Source organism: Trichomonas vaginalis, chromosome IV (assembly GCF_026262505.1).
Source record: "Trichomonas vaginalis G3 chromosome IV, whole genome shotgun sequence".
Classification (NCBI taxonomy): Eukaryota; Parabasalia; order Trichomonadida; family Trichomonadidae; genus Trichomonas; species Trichomonas vaginalis.
In genome coordinates, this window is record NC_067206.1 from 37,760,437 (window position 1) to 37,781,034 (window position 20,598).

The following is a 20,598-nucleotide window of genomic DNA, read 5'->3' on the forward strand; positions in this document are numbered from 1 at the left end:
TCATTAATCATTATCGTAATATTGAATTATTTTTGATCTCCATCATATTCATGTATATAGGAATAATATTATTTTTTATTCAAATTTCGGAAAAGGCTTATTTCTACCGTTTTCAAAGAGGGTTTGTCAAATTGGATATATAGCTTGAGTCTACTAATAATGTGTAATTATTTCCCAGCCATTCCGCAATTTGCCGTAATTTTTCAGAAACAGATTTGCGATTTCCAAGCGGTCTAGTAAAACGATATTAATCACTTAGATCTTGTAACTTTTAAAAGGAAACCGAAATAACATGTAAAGAAAAGGGTTAACAGTAACTCGGTCAATGAGCGAGTTCGAAAACGTAGTTTGCCCTCTTGTGTGGAGCTCTTTTATTTCGTCAGATATAGCCAAATCATTCGTATGGAATGATTTAGGTAAACATCGTAGATAAGTGCGTTATTTGAAAACATTTAAAAATGAAAATGAAATATAACTATGCTATTCCAGAATTTGCAGTCAAATAAGTATCAGAATCCAATAACTATATGCGCTCTCTTGTGAAAAATAATTAAGAAGTATTTGGAATTGATTGAGTTTAACTGAGTGTAGTTAAAGAAATCGTAAGTGTGTTAGCAGTGACCTTAAAATTTTTGTAATAATTTAGATTATGCCTGAAGATGAAAATGATGACGGGAGATAATTTGAGAATTATTTGGGCAATAGCAAAGCGGTACCTGTCTTTGTATCATGCAGAATCTGTGTTAAGTTGTTTTTGGTAAAATTTAATAAATGAAAGGGAATGGAAATTAGATCAAGAGTAATTTGAATAAAAATGTGAATTTTGGTACTGAATCACCAAATCTTTCACTTTAAAACATATCATTTTCTTCCAAAATTTTTATGAAATTAAAAATATGATGATAAGATCATACAAATATGAGCTTGTTTTATAATTTTTGAATTTTTTTTGGAATTTTAAGAACTTAAATCAGTTTTTAGATAGTAATGAATTAATTTATCATGAAAACAAATCGACAATTTGATTTTATTATAATCATAATATGTATTATTCGTATAGATTCTTATTCGATTCCATGTTTTTTCAAATGAAAAATCATTGATTTGAAATTCAGTTTTAATATATCCAAATTATTAAGAAATGATCACATCACATGCTTCTTTTGCCTAGGATGCACATTTATTTTCCAAGGTTTATAAGCGAGGTTAAATGTAACAATTGTAATGCTTGTCTACACTAACTATATGCTTGTAAATACTTTTTAAAAGCAGGAAAGATTAATAAATTCATTTGAGTAGGAGATATTCCAATTTTCGAATTACCCTATATTTCCAACTCTTGGAAAATTTTCATGACCCCCTACCCAGGGTCCTAAAATGGGTATTTTCCTCACACAGACACCGTGGTTTTTTGAGCCGGGAAATAAATAGCGCAGACAGTTTCTACATATAGAGACATGCTTATACTTAGAGTTTGACGGGAATCTAAAGTGATTTTTTTCTGCATCGCGAAATCTAATGCAATCTCAAAATCATGAAGAAACTGCGAATCGGAGCGCAATTTTTTAATATGTTAATATATAAAGGTACCCCTACTACTGCAAATGCTTCAAATGAAAATCTAAGAAATCAGATTAATTTGATCACATTAGTATAGTATTGGTCAAACCAAAAACTCATATGTTGATATATAGCCTATGGATATTCATATTATCTACTTTTCATTGAATTACATAAGATTTAATAATCTCATAAATATTCTTTTTAATTTTCCGAATTCCGTGTGCATTTAGATTGCCCATACCTGTATATAATAATTCTAGAATGGTTTGGTTAGATATTAAGTTTTTTAGATTAATATTTTAACATTTTGATAAAACAAGCATTTGTTCCATTTTAGAATCGCCATTGAACTCTGGTTTGACTAACATGATGTTGTATGATCAAATAAATTCTAACTTCATGAGATAAATTTTGAAATTAGAAAATGCGATATCTGACTCAAATATTTATATGAACACATTTAACATTCAATGATAAACTAAAGTACTATACAGCAGATTCGATTTGGCTTATATTTTATATAATCAACTAATAATCCTATAAAATTGTGCTATTCACGTTGCTCAAAGATGTATTGAACATTCACTACTTGTGTATTGATAAAATTAGATATATATTCTAATGTAAATCGATATTTTGAAAATTCATATATATTTTGTCTTGGTTTGGCATTTGATCGTGTTGAAACCGGAATTGCAATATATATCATCTAAATATATAACTATCAAAATATGAGCTATAGATTTTTAAATTATTCTCCTGAATATGAGTGACTAACATAATTATATTGAATTGAGTAGTAAGAATCTTAAATATTAGAATCTGACGATAATTTATTATAACTGTATAAAGGAACAAGACTATAAATGATGATGAAAATAAAGATTAAATTTAAATCTGAAAATTTGAAAACATTAAGTGTATTGTGCACTCTTGTCGGTCACAGTGTCTCATTCCGGGAGACATTGTCACTGCATGTCTCCCAGAATGATATCAAGTTCCCCATTCATAACTTGAATGCGGAACTTTGACCGACAAGAGTGTATTGTGCACTCTTGTCGGTTGAAAGTTCTGCAATCAGAAGAAGATTGTTGAACAATCCGCCATTCCAGGAGGCATGAGCTTGTTATCTCTCCTGAAATGGCACATATTTGATAATTCATGGAGCAGAACTTTGCACGCAATCAGACAAAAGATTGCGACAGAGTAACTGGGAAGACAGCAACTTGAAGCGATAAGCTGCTTGGGTGCTGTCTCCCAGATGCATCTGTCGGGCAAAGTCTCAAAGGAGCAGAACTTTGCACGCAATCAGACAAAAGATTGCGACAGAGTAACTGGGAAGACAGCAACTTGAAGCGAAGTTTTGTTTTCGAGTCTTTGGTTAAGAAATCTTAACAAAAAAACAAAGAAAAAAATCAGATAAAGTTGTCAATAACTTCATCAGTTAATGCTCACCTATGGGAGGTGTTTTGCGGGAGCTGGGGGTATCTTGGTGAGTACTCAGGAGGCCAAGAAGGGCACCCCAACCGACATTATCCTGATGAATTCAGTTGTCAACCATTCTGAAAACCGCCGAAACCGTCGTGTGTAGAGAAATTGTTTAAATTTATTTTTTTCAGATTTAAATAAAAATAAGAAATGTTTACTATTATGGATTTTGAAATTTTTTTTAAATTAAGAGTAGGAGATGAGACAAATTTAAATTTTTAAGAAATATTTGGAAGGGCGTAAGATATGCCAACTTAAATATATTATCAAATGAGAGAAAATCACTCAACAAAAAAACAATTCTTTCAAAAAGTTTAAAATTTATCTTTCTAATACATATTTTTGGAAGGGCGTAAGATACGCCAACTTAAAAATATTATCAAATGAGAGAAAATCACTCAACAAAAAAACAATTCTTTCAAAAAGTTTAAAATTTATCTTTCTAATACATATTTTTGGAAGGGCGTAAGATACGCCAACTTAAAAATATTATCAAATGAGAGAAAATCACTCAACAAAAAAACAATTCTTTCAAAAAGTTTAAAATTTATCTTTCTAATACATACTTTTGGAAGGGCGTAAGATACGCCAACTTAAATATATTATTAAATATGAGAAAATCGCTCAACAAAAAAACAATTCTTTCAAAAAGTTTGACATTGATCTTTCTAATACATATCCTATGGAAGGAGTTTACATTCTCAAAATAAAAACCAGTTCAAAATCTTATTACTCCTTGAATTAAAATCATTTAATTTCAAATCCATTCCAAATCCTTAAATCTGTATTAAAATCATTTTTCCAACAACCAACACAATACAAATTACATTTCCATATATCTTCTTGTCCATTGTAATTTTTTATCTCATTTTATTTAATTTTATTTAAAGCATATAGACATCGAGATCCTTTACACATAGTTATATAAAAGTCAAATACATAATAAATTCTTAATTCTAGAGATATCTCAAAATCTCATTTTTTTAATTTAAAATACCTTTCATTTTTCACAGTACTATCACAACAAACAAGCCATTTACTAATTAACACATATAAGAAAAATATCAAATTACAAAACAACTTTCAATATCATTCGCATCGAATTCTATTTTTTCATAATTATCAACTACATGTTATTATATAATATATGTCGGCGCATATTCCACTCTATACAAGTGTCAGACACACTCACACAAAGCTGTGAGATTCATACCTCTATCAGTAGGACTTCTCAAATCAAGAACACATATGTTTCACTATCGCACATCTGTGTAGGATCTAATTAACCCTTTGGACTGGTACTTCAAAATTTGATAATTTGATAATTTCATGTGATATCATCATTTGCCTTTAAAACAACTGTGCGTTAAACTAGACACGTTTCTCTATCATAATGCAAAATATCAAAGTTTGGGAGATTCCCAAAGTGTCTGAAACTGATCATAAGGGTGAAAAACCGTTTTCCAGAAGTTGGGAACGTAGGGTAGTTTCTGATGTTTATTGTAAACATTAATACCACATGTTCAAATTTAATGATATAAAAAACTTTTTGCTTTACTATAATATACAGATTTATCACGATCAATACAATTGTGTTGACGAATCCAGGACTGTCTAAAAATCTACAGTTCATTTATGAGACACTATGTAAAATAAAGTCTTCTCTTTAGTTTAAATTTGATAAAAACTATATTTCAACGATTTTGAAAAATAATCTCCAAAATTTCACTTACACAATACTTGTTTAATATAACATTTCATTAATATAATTCGTTCTCACACAATTTCTCTATACGGAGAGAACTTAATATTGAAAAATGCTTGAATTGATTGCAAAAATTCGAATGGTATGAAGAACAATACTCATCACTTAAATTCTAGGATTTTGTTATTTATATACTTTTATCAAATCAATCAAAATCAAGTCTATAATCATTTTATTTCTTTCAAAAAATTGAAATAAAATAATATTTATTTTTAATTTGAATTCATGTATAATCAATGAAAACAAGTAAATATAGCACTTAAGTCCAATTGAATTTATTCAGAAACTAATCGGCTGCAATTCAATTTGATAATGATTCAAAACCAAATTTATGTTATTTAGAATTATATAAAGCTTTAATACCTTTTTCATTTATTTGGCAAATTTTGATAAAAAATAATGTGTATTGAATATAATCAAATTTATTTTATTTCAATTATTTCATGTTAATTTATTTGTGCTAATGCATGGGGAGATATTTTATCTCAAACGAATTGATTACACATCCTCTGTTTTCAAAATCTATATGAGTTTCTCTCAATTCAATTGTAAATTATGTATTGCTAAAATAATTAGTTGATACTTTTGCATGATTTTGAACTTGAGAAATTTATTGTAAAAATCAAAAACCTCACAATTCTGTTCATTGATCCAAATGTCAACCCTCCTTGATTTCTTTCCTAAACAATTAATACAAACATACAATCAAGGCGTAAGAGAAACGTTTCAAGTCGAACAGAACATAAAAGTCAAAGAAACAAGTTTCGAAAATCTTCATTGTGATGATAATTCAGGTGGAGCCATTTATAGTGCTGTGAGGATCTCAATAACACTCAGCAGATTTGTTACCTGCTCTAGTAAATACTCTGGAGGAGCAATTTTTGTAGATGAAAAAGATTCAGAGTTTTCATGTTCAAAATGCTCAGCAATTCAATGCCATACATTTGATGCTGTACGTGGAGGAATGAATCAGAAAGGCCAATTCTTTGTCTCAAAAGTTACAAACAACGAACGTATAAACGCAGCTAAAGAATTAAGTATCTCACAATGTTATAAATCTTATTCTGATTCATGCCAAAGACCCATGGTTTTTTACAATGGAAATATTTTCATTCAAAATGTCAACCTCTCGGACTGTAAAAATGGATGGTGTTCAGCATTTGAACTAACAGGGGGAGAACAAATAGAAATCGAAGAATCAAACTTAAAGTATATACAGGTCTTAAATTGCCAATCTAAAGAAATTATATGCGAATTTAACAATATTTTGGGATCAATAAACTATTTAACCATAGTTAATTGTGAAACTACACTTCGTCAACATGAAACCCAGTTTAGATATATTTCCCTTTCAAATTCAAACCTTCAATTCAATCATATAGTTATTGATCTTTGTCAGACATCATATTTGCCTTATCAATTATTTTATTGTAATAATCAAGATGAAGACGGATATCGAATCAAAGACTATCTTATTCAGGATCAATTTCAATTCAATGATAATAAAAATGAGCGCCTACTTATGAGAGAAGGACAAGTCTCCACATCAAGTGACACATCTTCAGAAACGTCAAGTGATACTTCATCGGAAACATCAAGCTCATCATCAACAACTTCGAGCAATACTTCATCAGAAACAACAAGTTCATCATCAATAACGTCAAGTGAAACCTCATCAGAAACAACAAGCTCATCATCAACAACATCGAGCGATATTTCATCAGAAACAACAAGTTCATCGTCAACAACATCAAGTGAGACCTCATCAGAAACAACAAGTTCATCGTCAACAACATCAAGTGAGACATCATCAGAAACATCTGGTGTTACTTCATCGGAAACAACATCAAGTGAGACCTCATCGGAAACAACAAGTTCATCGTCAACAACATCAAGTGATTCTTCGTCAGAAACAACAAGTTCATCATCATCTACTGAAACCGAAGTTCAACCACCTAAACCTGGCCCAGGTCCGTATCCAGATCAAAATATCTCATCCGAAACAGGTATCCAACCCCCAGATGTTGAACCAACAGAGAAACCATCAGCAACTCCATTTGATCCAGAAGCCCAAAAGGGCTTAAAAGGTCCTGCATTATATGGTACAATTGGAGGAGTCCTCGGAGCTATAATTATCATCATAATTGTCATTGCTGTAATATTATTAATCAAAAATAGTGGTGGTCCAAAGAATGATGTTACATCAAGTGGAAGTTTAGCTATCTACGAAGATGTCAATTTTAATGATAACCAACAATTTGATGAAATCAATGTAAATGCAAACGAACATTTTGAAGGAAATGAAATCACATTTAAATAAATTTGTTTAATAAGGTTTTATTTGATTGAATCTGCGTAAAAACATAATCATTTCAATTGATATTTTTTTCTTATATAAGCCATTTTAATAACCAATTAATATTCATTGCTTGCATGAACTAAATATTTATTCATATTCTTCAAAATAAACAGAATGCATCCAAAGATATTTTAAAATAATAAAAATTTATTAACATAAAAAGAGAATGATATATCTAACAGTTATAAATAAGACATAAATCGATCATTAAGAATTACAAAATAAGATACTTATGCTTATATTTCCCTTGGCGTATTTTAACCAACAATTTCTTATAATGAGTGAAAACACCATTAATAGTACGATTAGGAAATGTTTCCAAAAGCTCATCTTGTAGTTTTGGTCCTTCTTTAATTTCATTATGAATATCCATTAATATCTGGTCAAATTCTTCAATCCATGGGCATCTTTCCTTCTTTCCAATCATTTCAAGGATCGAATGCGGCTTTTCATAAACATTCGACTTAGGTTCTCTTATAATAAATCTAATTGCGTCGATAATTTGTTTTCTTACCGTCGGAAGATCTCTATCAGGAAACACTTTTGCTAAATCTTCCCATTTAGTTTCATTTTTCTCGTATTCATTGTATTTCTGAATTAATAATTTCATTTCTTGATTTGTAAAGCCATTAAGAGGTGTATCGGTTAGTCTACAATACATTCTATGGCATGATTCGGCTGAATATCCAAGTTCTTTGGATAATTTCTTCCAGATATCTGAAGATTTCCCAAGTTCGTCATGTCTCTTGATAAGAGTGGCTTCATCATCTTTATTCCATACATACTTCTTTTTGACGACCTTATCGCTTCCTTTCTGCTTTGAATTAGATTTCTTATTTGAACTCGAAGCAGTTTCTTCAACTTCTTGTGAATCCTCTTGTTCAGAAGCTGGAGAATATTCAAATACATCATCAGAAACTTTATTGGAACTACTGGATTCGTTTGATCTTGCATTTTGGCTCATAGATTCGTCATCACCTTCAGAATTTGAGGCTTTAAACGAATTAGATATACGACTTTTCGCTCTTGAGCTTGATGGTCGTTCTGTTTCTTCAGAAAATTCATCAGGATCCAAATCTCTAAAATTCACAGCTTTAACGTCAACAATAGCATTCCATCTCTTAGAAACATCGACGGGGATGGGATGAATGATTTTTTGTGGTAATATTTTATAAGGAATATATGTATTGAAAGAGTGAGATTTTTGCTTCAACAATTCAATTTTCTCTATGAAATTCTTCTTGTATTCTTCTTGATTTTTAAGGTATTTTGACTTATCAAATTTTTCTATCAAATCATCAATGAAAGTTGGGATTTGACATTCATTTACATCATCTATGTCCCATTGACAGTCTTCTTCGTTGAACTGTTCTGCAAATTGAAGTAATAAAATTGTATTTTTTAAAGAATAGTCCAAATTCTTCAAATGAAGCTGGATATCCTTAGATGACTTTGGACTGAGCTGTTCTGTCAATTGCTGAAGAGAGCGTCCCAAATAATATTGTTCCAATAAAATTTTATCTTCTAAATCAGTCCATTTGCTGTCTTGTACTTCATTTATTTTATTGGAAAGCTTTTTATGTATGTAAACCAAAACAAAATTTAAATATCCTTTTGAATAGTTCGGAAAGAACTGATTTATTTGGTCCCATTTGTAGTTTAACTCGTATACTTTTGATATTAACAGCTTAACATCTAAACTTCCTTCAATTTTTTCTTTTGAAACTTGTTCATTTTCTTTTGAAGTTCCCGCTGTAGAATGATTCGAATCAGTTTTTCCAATGGAGTATAATTTTGGTTTTGATGTTTCAGTTAATAAATGTAACGTTTGCGAAATATCGTTTTCAGACTTTTCCAAAGCGGATAGGATTGCATCACGATGATATCCTAATGATGTTAAATATTGAATACTTGATGATTCATTATTCTGAATTAATTCGATATTAATATTTGTATTTTGTTTATTATCGCGTATTTTGCATATCATTTCATTAATATCTTCAGAAACTTCATTATCAAAATTATATTCATCGTCTAACTCTGTTCCTTCCTTTGTAATTTTGATATTTTCTGCTTTCTTACTTAAATAACGTGCAATTTGTTTCTTTAGCTCTAAAATACTATCAACTGTAAAAGAATGTGATTGAACATGTGAATCTTTGAGATAGAAAATGAGAAATTGCATGAAAAAAATATGTATAATGTAAAGTTATCAAAAAATCTGACACTTTATATTATGACACGTAAATTGTTCTGTCAATTTGACATGGTTATGAAATTTGTCAAATCTAATGACTGATCAAAGAGCTAAAGAATATTTCGACCAGCTCCAGACCGCCATAGATGAAGAGAGGACGAGTGATATCATTGATATCTCCACACAAATCCTCAACTTCATGCCAGGCGATTTTGAGCTTTTACTTTGCAGAGGTATCGCAAATCTCCAGGAAGGAGAGTACGAAGATGCCTGGAATGATATCAAAGGCTTAAAGGGCTGTGAGTTCGAGAAGGCTTACTGCCTTTACAAGCTCGAACGCTTCCAGGAAGCCATCGAAATCTACAACAAAGTTAGCAACGACATGAAGAACGAAGAACGCTTTATCCACCTTGCCGCACAAATTCTCTTCCGTCTCGACAAGGGCGCTGAAGTTCTTAAACTTTACGAAAACCTTCCAAAGGATGATGACAACTACGAGGATGTTTTAGTCAATATTTCTGCTGCTTGCGCTATTTCTCACAACTCCAGTGTTGCCCTCTCAAAGGTAACAGAAGATTCCCAAGCAGAGCAGATTTACAACACAACAATTGCTTTAATCGAAGATGGACAGAAGGATAAGGCCATTGAGTTCGTCGAACGCGGCTACGCTATGATTGAGAAGAAAGACTCTCTCATTGGCCAGCTTTTCGACATTCTCCGCTCAATTATCCCATCAATCCCAGCCGGATCAGACTTCGACCCAGCCAAGGTTCTTCTTGCTCTTGCAGAAAACGAGAATGCCAACAAGTACGCTCGTACAGTCGCTGCTTGCGATTATGTTGCTATTAATCCAGATGATCGCGCAAACCACAAGAAGTTCCGCCATCTCTACAGCGATGTTGTTACAAACGGTATCCGCAAGACAGAAGTCGAAGGATTCCTCGTCAACCAGTTCGTATTAGCTCATATGTTCGGTGAAACAAAGAAGACTCAGGGTATCGCTGGTGAAGCTGCCAAGCTTACTGTCATCGATCCTCTCATCGCCGAAGCATTTGCACGTACAGTTGACCCAACAAAGGCTACAAAGACACAATATTCAGATTTATTCTCCGCACAAGCCAAGATCCAAGAAAGCAAGTACGTAGAAGCTGCCCAGATCCTCGCCGCTTCATCTTTCGCAAAGGAACCACGTACAATCGCAGTTATTGCCGAACTTTACATTGCAGGCAAAGATGAGGACGCCGCTATTGCTTTCCTCAAGAAGAACGAAAGCGACAATGCCGACTACCTCGAATTCGCTTGCAGATTCGCTCTTAAGCACAATCACCCACAAGATGCTGCCAAATGGGCCAATACACTTACAAAAGCAACAGGAAATGCTCCATGGTCTGTTGCACTTCTCGCTACATCATACGCTACAATCGATCTTGAAATGGCCGAACGTTACGCAAATAGATTGAAAGCTTCAGGAATTTCCGATGCAGAAGCCGACAATCTCGAGAAGGCCACACTCGTCGACAAGCTTACAACACGTGCCAACGACAACGCCGAGCCAACAACTGCATTCGACAAAGTCATGGCCAAACCAAAGGGAAAGAGAGATCTCGAGTCCATGTCAGAGGAGAAGAGGAAGGCAATCAAGGACAAGCACAGAAGGAGGAGGCGTCTTCAGCTCCCAAGAAACTACGATCCAAACAGAAAGCCAGACCCAGAGCGCTGGATCAGGAAGTCACAGCGCGCTGCAAACAGAAACAGAAGGAAGGCAAAGGCTCCAGTCGCAAAAACAGCTGGTCTCGGTGGCAAAGTCATCGAAGCTCCTAAGAATCCAAACCAGAACAAGAAGAAGGGAAAGAAGCATCGCTGGTAAGCGATATGCCCATTTCTCGCTCTTTTTTATTTCTTCTTGAAGCGAACAAATCGGGGCATAAACAATATTTATATAATTACTTTTTTTTTCTTTGAATATGTTATAATATGCAGTATGATGCTTTATTATGCTCTGTTTTCTACTTGATTTCTCATATCTATGATTTTTTTTCTTCAATTTGCTGATTAGTGCAATTGCACATAAGATGAAATTTCCCTTATGAGAATACTTACTCCCGTATGACATTGCCTTCAATACTGTTGTTTAAGATCAGAAATTTTAATTAAAGCCAGATGGGCATATGAACACCATTAATTTTTGATTCTTCATTAATTCTTCTATGATAATAACACATTACAAATTTTTAACCATTTATGTTCTAAGTAAAGAAAATAGTACATTACATGGCAGGAAGTAATGTACCATGCAGGATATCCTTTATAGTTAACCATTCAATTAAAATCTAGAATTGCAAAACCATTTGTTAAACTTGCAAGCCTTCTTTTGCTATATTAAACTTCATTATCATGCCTGATTTCAGAAAGAACTCATCCAATCTATCAAAAATAAATCCAAAACAATCATTCAACCTCTCCTTTGATATCTTTAATTTTTATCTATGTTCTCATAATTAGGTAAAATATTTGTTATCTCTCTATATAATATAACATTATATTTTTAACATTTCTTTGCATCTATATTAACAGAAGCCAAAGCATCGACAACCCATTGTGGAATATTTCCGTCTGGGTATCTATTGTTGAAGAAATCTCTTTCGTACTTTCCGAGTTCTTTCTTTTTGATTCCTTCTCTGAAGTAAGAAGTCAATCTGTTCTGGAATTCAACGTTATGAATAGACAACAATTGTCCACACATTGGAGTGTGTTGCATGTGGAACAAAGCTGTTCTTGTTACGTGCTTGCATGTCCAACATCCGCACTCTTTTTCAACTGGTTCTTCCTGTCCTTTCCATCGAGAAACATGTTCATTTCCATTCCACATCAAAGCTGTTCCGAATCTGGCTGTTCTTGTTGGATAAACACAGTCAAACATGTCAACACCCAAAGCAATGCAAACAGCAATGTCTTCAGCGTATCCAACACCCATGCAATAGCGAGGCATGTCCCTAGGAAGCTCTGTAACTGATGTCTTGACGGATTGCCAAAATATCTCTTTTGCTTCGCCGCCAGAAAGTCCGCCAACAGCGAAACCGCCGAGTTTATCTTTTCTTTTGACCATTTCTTGGGCACAGAACTTTCTCTTCTCTTGATCAAGTCCGCCTTGTACTATTGCGAAGATTGCTTGGTCGTTTGGACGCTCGTGGGCTTCGATGGCGCGGTCTAACCATCTGATTGTACGATACATCGCTTCTTCAACACGAGGACCTGTCATTAGAGAAGGAACAACATCGTCAAGCATCATGGCGATGTTGGATCCGATAGCATTTTGTATGTGGATTGAGTCTTCGGGCTTTAATAAGATTTCAGCTCCACTTGCATGGGGAGCGGTGAATCTTACGCCTTCTTCTGTAACTGTAGAGAGTTTTGCGAGTGAAACCATCTGGAATCCACCACTATCTGTGAGCATTCCGTGTGGCCAATTCATCCATTTGTGAAGTCCACCAACTTCTTTGAGTAATTCAGGACCTGGTCTGAGACCAAGATGATAAGTATTGCCTAATATGATAGGTGGACTATGAGGAAGATCTAAAATCTGTTCAGGTGTCAATCCTTTGAGAGATCCTTGTGTAGCAACGGGCATAAAGATTGGTGTTTCAAAATAAAAGTCACTTGGACGATGAAATCCCATTTTAGCACATCTGGCAGGACCGTCTTCTGCTAAAACTTCGAATTCTACAACCTTCTGCGACATAATTTTTCTAAAATTTTTTAGAGGTCACTTTTATAATTTGTAGATTTGACGATTATATTTTGAATTAAAATCGATTATTTTTTTAAAGTCGTAACTACAAGATTTCGAAAGCAATAGCAATACAACAGGTTGTCTAACCATTCATACATATTATACATACTGCCAAGTAATAATATCTCAAATATTATAGCTTAACTTTTGACTCATTATGAATTTCAGATTAAATGTTGCTCTATTTGGATCATTGAACACAATCTGAACAAAAATAATGACAATAAATCTGAACATGTAAGTTTAATTCGCATTTTATACTGTTGAACAACAAATATCTATATATCTTTAACTCATTATTGATTGAAAGCATCATTTTATAGATTACATTCTAGGGGTATCCTAGATTTTTGATTACGTGAAACCATTCCTTCTTATTGTTCCAAAAATTATTTAGAAAACCTGATATTACTATGTTTTACATGACAGTTCAATAAAAATCCATATTATTTAAAACTACAGTTTTAAAACCTAATAAACAAATAATAAATATATGGTAAATATATGAATTAATCCGACATGCTTGTTGTTCTTCTTAAAGGAGGAAGGTTGGAAGAACTTGAAACGAAACTATGGTTGGACAGTGAGTTAGAGATTCTGATACGACACTTTACATTCTTATCTGAATCGACAACGCGTCTGAAGAAAGTCTTCTCAACATTGGTATAGTTTTCTTCATTTCTTGACGCTTTTTTGATTGGTTCATAAGTAAAACCTTCAATGATTCCGTCGTGCAGTAGTAAACAGCCGCTTTCGTTGTTAGTTTTGCTATAACATGATGCCGAGAATATCGTATATAAGTTAGCACCATGGAATCTGTTAATTCCCTTTTCGACAAACCCATGAGACCTTATCATTCTTTGGAGATGATTCTGCTTCAGGAAATGCTGAATTGCATCGACACCGTAAAGATATCCTTTGAGACCTTGATTGGGAAGGAAATCTTTGGACATTTCGGTTGGTTCACTCCAAATTAAAGTTGATGCAATTTCTGAGTTGTTGTTGGGGCGTTTCAATGATGAAATCAAATCAAGGTTTGTAATGTCTGGTCCAATACCTCCATGAACGCAAAAAGTGTTATTAGATATTATAGCGGCTAATGGAAGTACTTCAAACACTTCATTGAATAGATTCCAAAGTCCCTCTGAGTACTCAATAGTAACTTCCTGATGGAATTTCGTATTAACATTGATGTTTGATAATTCTTGATGACCTTTCAACAAAAAAACATCTCTAGGAAAGCTAACCTTAAGAGCCATGACGAGGGCAACAACTTCAACCGAATTGGAGCCCGCTCCTGAGTAATCTCCCAAGAAAAGGTACTGGGTAATTGGCGGTAAGCCTTGATTAGCAATAATTTGAAGTAAATCATGTAGATTTCCATGTAAATCTCCAACTACACAATAACGTCCATCTAACTTCAATAGAGAACTTTCCTTTGCCAAGATTGTTTTTGCGTTATAAAGTAATTTCGCTAAATCAACTTCATTGAAATAGGGAATAGGTTGTAATTCAGTTCCTATAGCCGAGAAAATCAGACTCTTATCAACTAAGTAATTACGAAAAGCTTCTAGGATAAGAGTCATCAAAAATCTAAAAAAAATTCGAAAAATTTTTTTGATATTTGAAGGATTTCATTGAATTTTTTTAAAGGATTTCAAATTAAAAAGTGAACAGGGAGTATTATAATACAATGCTAAGGACATTCAATAATTTTCAAAAGAATTGAGAATCTCTCAATTTTGCCTAATTAGCTGTAAATTTTTGTGATTGAGTTATCAAATTTGAGAAATTTTTGAATAGCATTAAATAGATAACAGTTAATCTTGCAAAATCATATTAAATATCACGATAGTTACAGAATCGATAAATTAAAAAACAAATATTAAAATATGAAATACGATATTCTTTAAGATATATAAAAATGTGATGTTTGAAGATTCTGTAATGATGAAACTTTTTTGAAAGCAACTTTTGAATGATATTCTAAATCTTTCTGTACAGAAACATAATTGTTCGTCGGAAATAAAGAATGGTATAACAGAGCTGTACTTAATATGTAAATTTGATTTTTTAAGAAATTTACGGTAAGTTTTGAGATAGAAATGTGTAAGAAAATTTGGAAGAACCAAGGTTGAAATAAAAACGGAACCGTTTCGGATTTTTTTACATTTCATTGCAATATTAAGGAAATGCATTCCCTACCATATAATAATGACATGAAATTATAAAATCGGTTATCATAATTGATTTTTATGTTATATTATTATTAATTATTTATATTTTTTTTGATAAATGTATTGCCTGCGTAGCATAGTGGTTATTGCGTGCGCCTTGTAAGCGCAAGGTCGCCGGTTCAACTCCGGTCGTAGGCATTAATTTTAATTTTAATTTTTGGATTTTATTTGGAGAAATTTCAGAAAAGATATGAATCAACTTAGCTGCATTGCTGGTCAAGTTGCAACAAAGGAAAGAGATGATTCATCATTTTTTCATCATAGAAGGAAACTTTTAAACCTTAATTGGGAAACAGAACCCACAAAAGTATCAATCTTTATCCAACCAGGACTTCCAGAGACAGAAGAGAACTTAGAAATGCTTAAAGACTTTCTGAATCAATTCAAAATTCAGTATGAAGTGGATAAATATACAAATAGTGATTTTATTATCCTTATTGGAACTGATGGAATCAATCTTACTGTGTCGTCATTATTTCAAGAAAGAGAAACACCGCCAATTCTTTCACTTACTCCTTCACGTAAAGGATTCATATCGGTTTTGGACTTTTGCCAATATAATTTAATCATTTCACAAATTTTACGCGGAAATTGTTGGCTTTTACCAAGATGTCGACTTGTTGTAGATTATTATAGTCTGGAAGGTCTCCAGCACTTTACAGTTTTAAACGATCTAGTTGTTAATAGAGATCATACATCTGGCTCTCTCGCAATTAACTGCAGTTCATGTGGATTTGGTTTTTCTCAGATAGTTGGTGATGGTGTGATCATTGCCACTCCAACAGGATCAACAGCTTACAATAAAGGTGCTGGAGGAGCTCTAGTTCATCAGCTTCTACCTGTATTCATGTTAACTCCAATTGTCGCACTATCTTTAAGCTGTAGACCTATTCTTTTCCCACAATCTGCTGATTTAACAATTTCATTAGATGAAGAACATGATAAAATGCAATCACACGTAGCTTATTTGACGTTAGATGGTAGAGTGCAGCGACTTTTCAAGAAAGGAGAGAAACTTGTTGTTTCTATTTCTCCCCACTACTATAATTCGATTACCATGTCAAAGTCTATTGCTGAATGGCCGGGCAGGCTTGCAGGACTTATGGGATGGAGTGAAAGAAAGCATCAAAAAGCTCTTCCTTCAGAAAATTTACCAAAATAATTTTCTTATTTTTGTTTTTGAAGTTTCTAATGGATTTCTTAAATCCATTAGCTCATAAACTATTATATATTAGACTCTGTATGTATTGAATTACAATATTATTTTTTTGGAAAATAATTTATAAATGTTCAGGCGTTATCTAGTTTAAAATATATTTAGTCACACATATCACGAAGGAAGAGTACATTATTCAACTAAATCATAGCAAATGAATAAAAAATATTAAACTTTTCGAAGCAAAATCATTGTCAAAAAGATTGGATTCTATCTAGAACTATGCAACAATACATTCCTCTACAAAATATTATGTTTATAAAAATATTTTATAAAATTTATTAAATTCGAATGCATGTATTAACTTCTATTTATTCTACTTTATGTGGTTTATCATCATCTTCATCAGCGAACAAATCTGCACATGAAAAAGTACATCTGAACATAAATTTTCCTGGAGAAACGTCTCTGACGTTATGAATATCCATTTCTGGTAATTTCATTCCAAGTGCCTTTTCAGCGCGAGCCCTAAGAGATGCTACATAGTCACCATCTTTGTTATCGAAAGAATGGAAAATAACAATAGGCATTCTAGCAGTTTCGCGGTTCTTTTTAGCACCTTCACCGATAGCATCCAAAAATTCAACAGCAGTTCCTGGAAGATTCATTACAATATAATCGCATCCTCCATTATCGAATTGTTTCCTAATAAATTCTCTTGCATCCATGTTGAAACACTCGACATTCTCTGAAACACCATTAATCTTGCAATTTTCTTTAAGCCAATAGTAAGAATCAGGATTTAAGTCATTTGCACGTACACGGCATCCTTTTTTGGCTGCACGAACTGCAAATGGACCAATACCACACATGGCATCACAGACGAGTGAATTCTCTTTGAATGTAGCAACAACGGAATCATGTTCGTATTGAAGGCGTGAATTCCAGTAAACTTTGGAGAAATCCATTTTGAATGTGAATCCTGACTGCTTAACTTCTGTAATGAAGTCGTTTTTGCCTGCAATAACTTCTAATTCCATATTTCTGTAAACGTTATTAATTGGACCTTGTTTGATAGCAACAGTCTTGATACATGGGTTTTTAAGGATGATGCACTCACCAATAACCTTCTTATATGGAAGCAACTCATCAGGAAGATTAAGATGTGCAATATGTCCAATAGTTTCGAATGATGTTGGTATTACTAATGGCTCTGGAATGTAATGACGAAGAAGCTCAATGTATGTTAGTTGTTTGTATGTTAAAGTTACTGGATATGGCTCAAGCTTTGCTTCTGGGACTTTCTCGAGGACTTCTTTAGGTAATTCAGTTACCTCTGGTATTAGTATTATTCTCTTTCCATTTGGATCATCAACAACGTTTTTTGTCTCAGTTGCAGAAAGCTTTTTTTCTTGTAAGATAGCTTTAACAGGTCCAGTTAATTGCTTTGGAACAACAATTGATTGGAATTCTTTTGAAATGGTAATATCTTTTGGATCTATATCCATTTTTGTCACTTTTTGTATATTCCGCCGTAAATTTGAAAGATTTTTTTTTTGTAAATGATAAGGAAAGTTGAGTCAATTCTATAGTTATTAATCAATCACAGGTACATAGAATAATGCAATGATTTCCTCTCTCTTCAATTTGCATTTTCAACTATTTGGGTTGAAATCAATATAACAAAAATAGTAAAGATAAAGCTGTCTTTCATATCAAAACATTTTTCAATCTCTTGTTGAATCACATAATTTGCATTGCACAGGTCTAAACACAAAAATCATTGATGATGATACAGCACTTCAAATTGCAGAATCTCATAACAGCACAAAAATTACAAAATTTATTATAGTATATGGGAATAGGTGACAATACAACTGATTTCATAGAGAATTCAAGTGAGCTTCATCAATATCTGTTGCAGCTGTGATTCTCTGTATCTCTACTCTCCAGAAAATAGCTAATGGTAAAATTTATAAATTTGGATAAAATATCTCTAAACTTGAAATCATATTCTTCGCGTCTGTTTCTCAAAATTTGAGTGAATTGAAAGGTTTCCACGCGATGAATATGATTTCAAGTTTATGAATATTTACTAATGAAAATACCAGACCTAAAAAATAAATATTTTAACACTTTATTTGAAGAAAACTTAACACAAAATTCTTTAATTAAATTCAGGGAACAAAAGCAGATCAGGAACTGAAAGTTCCTTTTTAGCATCTATCTGAGACGGCTCAGGGACATCGCTATCACTCAGTCCGGTGAAAGAAAATCCGGATACGTTTGCTTCATCACCAAGAACAGGAGTTCCGTAGCTATCCATTGCAGTATCATCTTCATTATTATCTTTCTGCTTTTTAGCTTCTGTCTCTACTTTGTCTGGAATGTAATAAGGCTTTATTTTCCTCTGGTAGACGTCATCCCAGTTAACTCCGCTAAAGAACGGGTGATGGATGACATCTTCGTACTTTGCACGTTTCTTTGGATCTTTTCTAAGTAGCATTGCGATCAAAGAAGCAAGTTCTGATGGAATTTCAACTGGAAAAGAAACATCTTCATTTACAATCTTCTCCAAAATGCGGCTCTGACTCTTATCGAAGAATGGTGTGACTTGCATAACCATTTCGTAAGCGAGAATGCCGATTGCCCACCAATCTACTTCATAACTGTAAGGTTGATGCTGTGCAATCTCTGGAGCTATGTATTCGTAGGTGCCACAGAATGTTTGAGCACCTGATGTAGCGTTTAGGTCCTTGGAAAGTCCAAAATCAGTTAATTTGACATGGCCTTCCTCATCAAGTAAAATATTTTCTGGCTTTAGATCTCTATATATAATACCAAGCGAATGAAGATATGAAAGCGCAAGAACAATTTCAGATAAATAAAATCGAACTTCTTTTTCTGATAATCCTCCACTTTTCTGAACCCTGGCAAAGAGTTCGCCGCCAGAAGCGTACTCTAAACCAAAGTAGAATTTCGATGGAGTCTGAAAAGCGAATTTTAATTGAACTATGAACGGATGACTCGCTCGAAGTAAAATATTTCTTTCGGCGAGAGCAGAATGACTTCTTTTATCTTGTATAAGTCGACTTTTATGAATTGATTTAATAGCAAATTTCTCGTCTGTATCTTTTTTAGTGACTAACATAACTTTTCCATAATATCCATTTCCAATCACACGTATTGGGGTGAAATCATCAATTGAGAGGACAATTGTCTGTGATGGAGCGTTTTTGAGAACTGTACCCCAGCGCATGAGTTCTTCAGAACTATCTGCATATAATTCGACATTTTCTTTGTCGGAGTTCCAAACTGTAAGCATGAAAGTTTTGCCTTTACAAACATGCTCTATTTTTGTATCTGTTGTGATAGTCATTGTCATATCTGGAAATTTTGCATTTTCGTCAGAAAAAATAAAGAACGTATGGCATGTGCATGTGCACCACTTCTTCGCCTTTATTCCAAATACTGACATCTTTCGTTTGAGCCATCCAGAGAGACTGATTAGATCAGTCATTCTCACTCAAAAAAAAAATAATCGTTCAGAATTTTTTTTGTAGGGAATTTCAAATTTTTTATTGCATCGAAAAATTTGAAGCCAAGGATTTATCCCAATCAAAAAATAAATTTTTCATGTATAATATTGTAAGTGTGACCTATTCTGATTGCAAAGCACTTTTTAAATCTCATGAATATTATTTTGAATATATTTTTCTTAATATAGCGCCTGAACTTTCTCACAACTCCTATATAGCTCAAAAGTCGGAAGAATTCCTTTTCGGAGTTGGTTATCTAGTTAATATATAAAGTGATTAATTTAAATACATCTACAGCCTCTTAATTTGCCAACTTTATGCAAATTAGTCTTAAAATTTTCCTATATGATGATCCATTTTGTTGAATATATGATAAGAAAATGATGGAAAAATAATATGGGAAAATATTACTTATATTATTATGGCAGAAATGTAAGTATAAGTTTTCTGCATGCAAACATTCGATATATTCCATTCTTATTTAATATTTGTAAATTTGAAATA

General features: G+C 32.9%; 8 protein-coding genes and 1 non-coding gene across 9 annotated transcripts; 4 read left to right on the plus strand and 5 right to left on the minus strand.

Annotated features, from left to right (window-relative positions):
• Positions 1–5,456: 5,456 nt before the first annotated feature.
• TVAGG3_0240100 (di-glucose binding protein (with leucine-rich repeat domain) family) lies at positions 5,457–7,222 on the plus strand (the record flags this gene model as incomplete). The annotated part of the gene is made up of 1 exon (XM_001324244.1): positions 5,472–7,136. The coding sequence occupies one exon, from the start codon at positions 5,472–5,474 to the stop codon at positions 7,134–7,136; it is 1,665 nt and encodes a 554-aa protein (XP_001324279.1).
• Positions 7,223–7,352: 130 nt separating this feature from the next.
• TVAGG3_0240110 (uncharacterized protein) lies at positions 7,353–9,372 on the minus strand (the record flags this gene model as incomplete). The annotated part of the gene is made up of 1 exon (XM_001324243.1): positions 7,390–9,360. One exon carries the CDS (start codon positions 9,358–9,360, stop codon positions 7,390–7,392), a length of 1,971 nt encoding a protein of 656 aa, XP_001324278.1.
• Positions 9,373–9,448: 76 nt separating this feature from the next.
• TVAGG3_0240120 (7S RNA binding) lies at positions 9,449–11,318 on the plus strand (the record flags this gene model as incomplete). Its single annotated transcript, XM_001324242.2, has 1 exon — positions 9,467–11,239. The coding sequence occupies one exon, from the start codon at positions 9,467–9,469 to the stop codon at positions 11,237–11,239; it is 1,773 nt and encodes a 590-aa protein (XP_001324277.1).
• Positions 11,319–11,917: 599 nt separating this feature from the next.
• Positions 11,918–13,111, minus strand: TVAGG3_0240130 (queuine tRNA-ribosyltransferase catalytic subunit 1 family; the record flags this gene model as incomplete). Its single annotated transcript, XM_001324241.1, has 1 exon — positions 11,918–13,111. The coding sequence occupies one exon, from the start codon at positions 13,109–13,111 to the stop codon at positions 11,918–11,920; it is 1,194 nt and encodes a 397-aa protein (XP_001324276.1).
• A 560-nt stretch (positions 13,112–13,671) lies between these two features.
• Positions 13,672–14,748, minus strand: TVAGG3_0240140 (phosphoprotein phosphatase protein; the record flags this gene model as incomplete). Its single annotated transcript, XM_001324240.1, has 1 exon — positions 13,672–14,748. The coding sequence occupies one exon, from the start codon at positions 14,746–14,748 to the stop codon at positions 13,672–13,674; it is 1,077 nt and encodes a 358-aa protein (XP_001324275.1).
• Positions 14,749–15,464: 716 nt separating this feature from the next.
• TVAGG3_0240150 lies at positions 15,465–15,537 on the plus strand. The gene has a single exon. It is a non-coding gene; the product is annotated as a tRNA-Thr (tRNA).
• A 52-nt stretch (positions 15,538–15,589) lies between these two features.
• TVAGG3_0240160 (NADP biosynthetic process) lies at positions 15,590–16,561 on the plus strand (the record flags this gene model as incomplete). Its single annotated transcript, XM_001324239.1, has 1 exon — positions 15,590–16,561. One exon carries the CDS (start codon positions 15,590–15,592, stop codon positions 16,559–16,561), a length of 972 nt encoding a protein of 323 aa, XP_001324274.1.
• A 308-nt stretch (positions 16,562–16,869) lies between these two features.
• TVAGG3_0240170 (tRNA (guanine(37)-N(1))-methyltransferase protein) lies at positions 16,870–18,084 on the minus strand (the record flags this gene model as incomplete). The annotated part of the gene is made up of 1 exon (XM_001324238.1): positions 16,927–18,063. One exon carries the CDS (start codon positions 18,061–18,063, stop codon positions 16,927–16,929), a length of 1,137 nt encoding a protein of 378 aa, XP_001324273.1.
• Positions 18,085–18,690: 606 nt separating this feature from the next.
• Positions 18,691–20,075, minus strand: TVAGG3_0240180 (protein serine/threonine kinase protein; the record flags this gene model as incomplete). Its single annotated transcript, XM_001324237.1, has 1 exon — positions 18,723–20,075. The coding sequence occupies one exon, from the start codon at positions 20,073–20,075 to the stop codon at positions 18,723–18,725; it is 1,353 nt and encodes a 450-aa protein (XP_001324272.1).
• Positions 20,076–20,598: the final 523 nt, after the last annotated feature.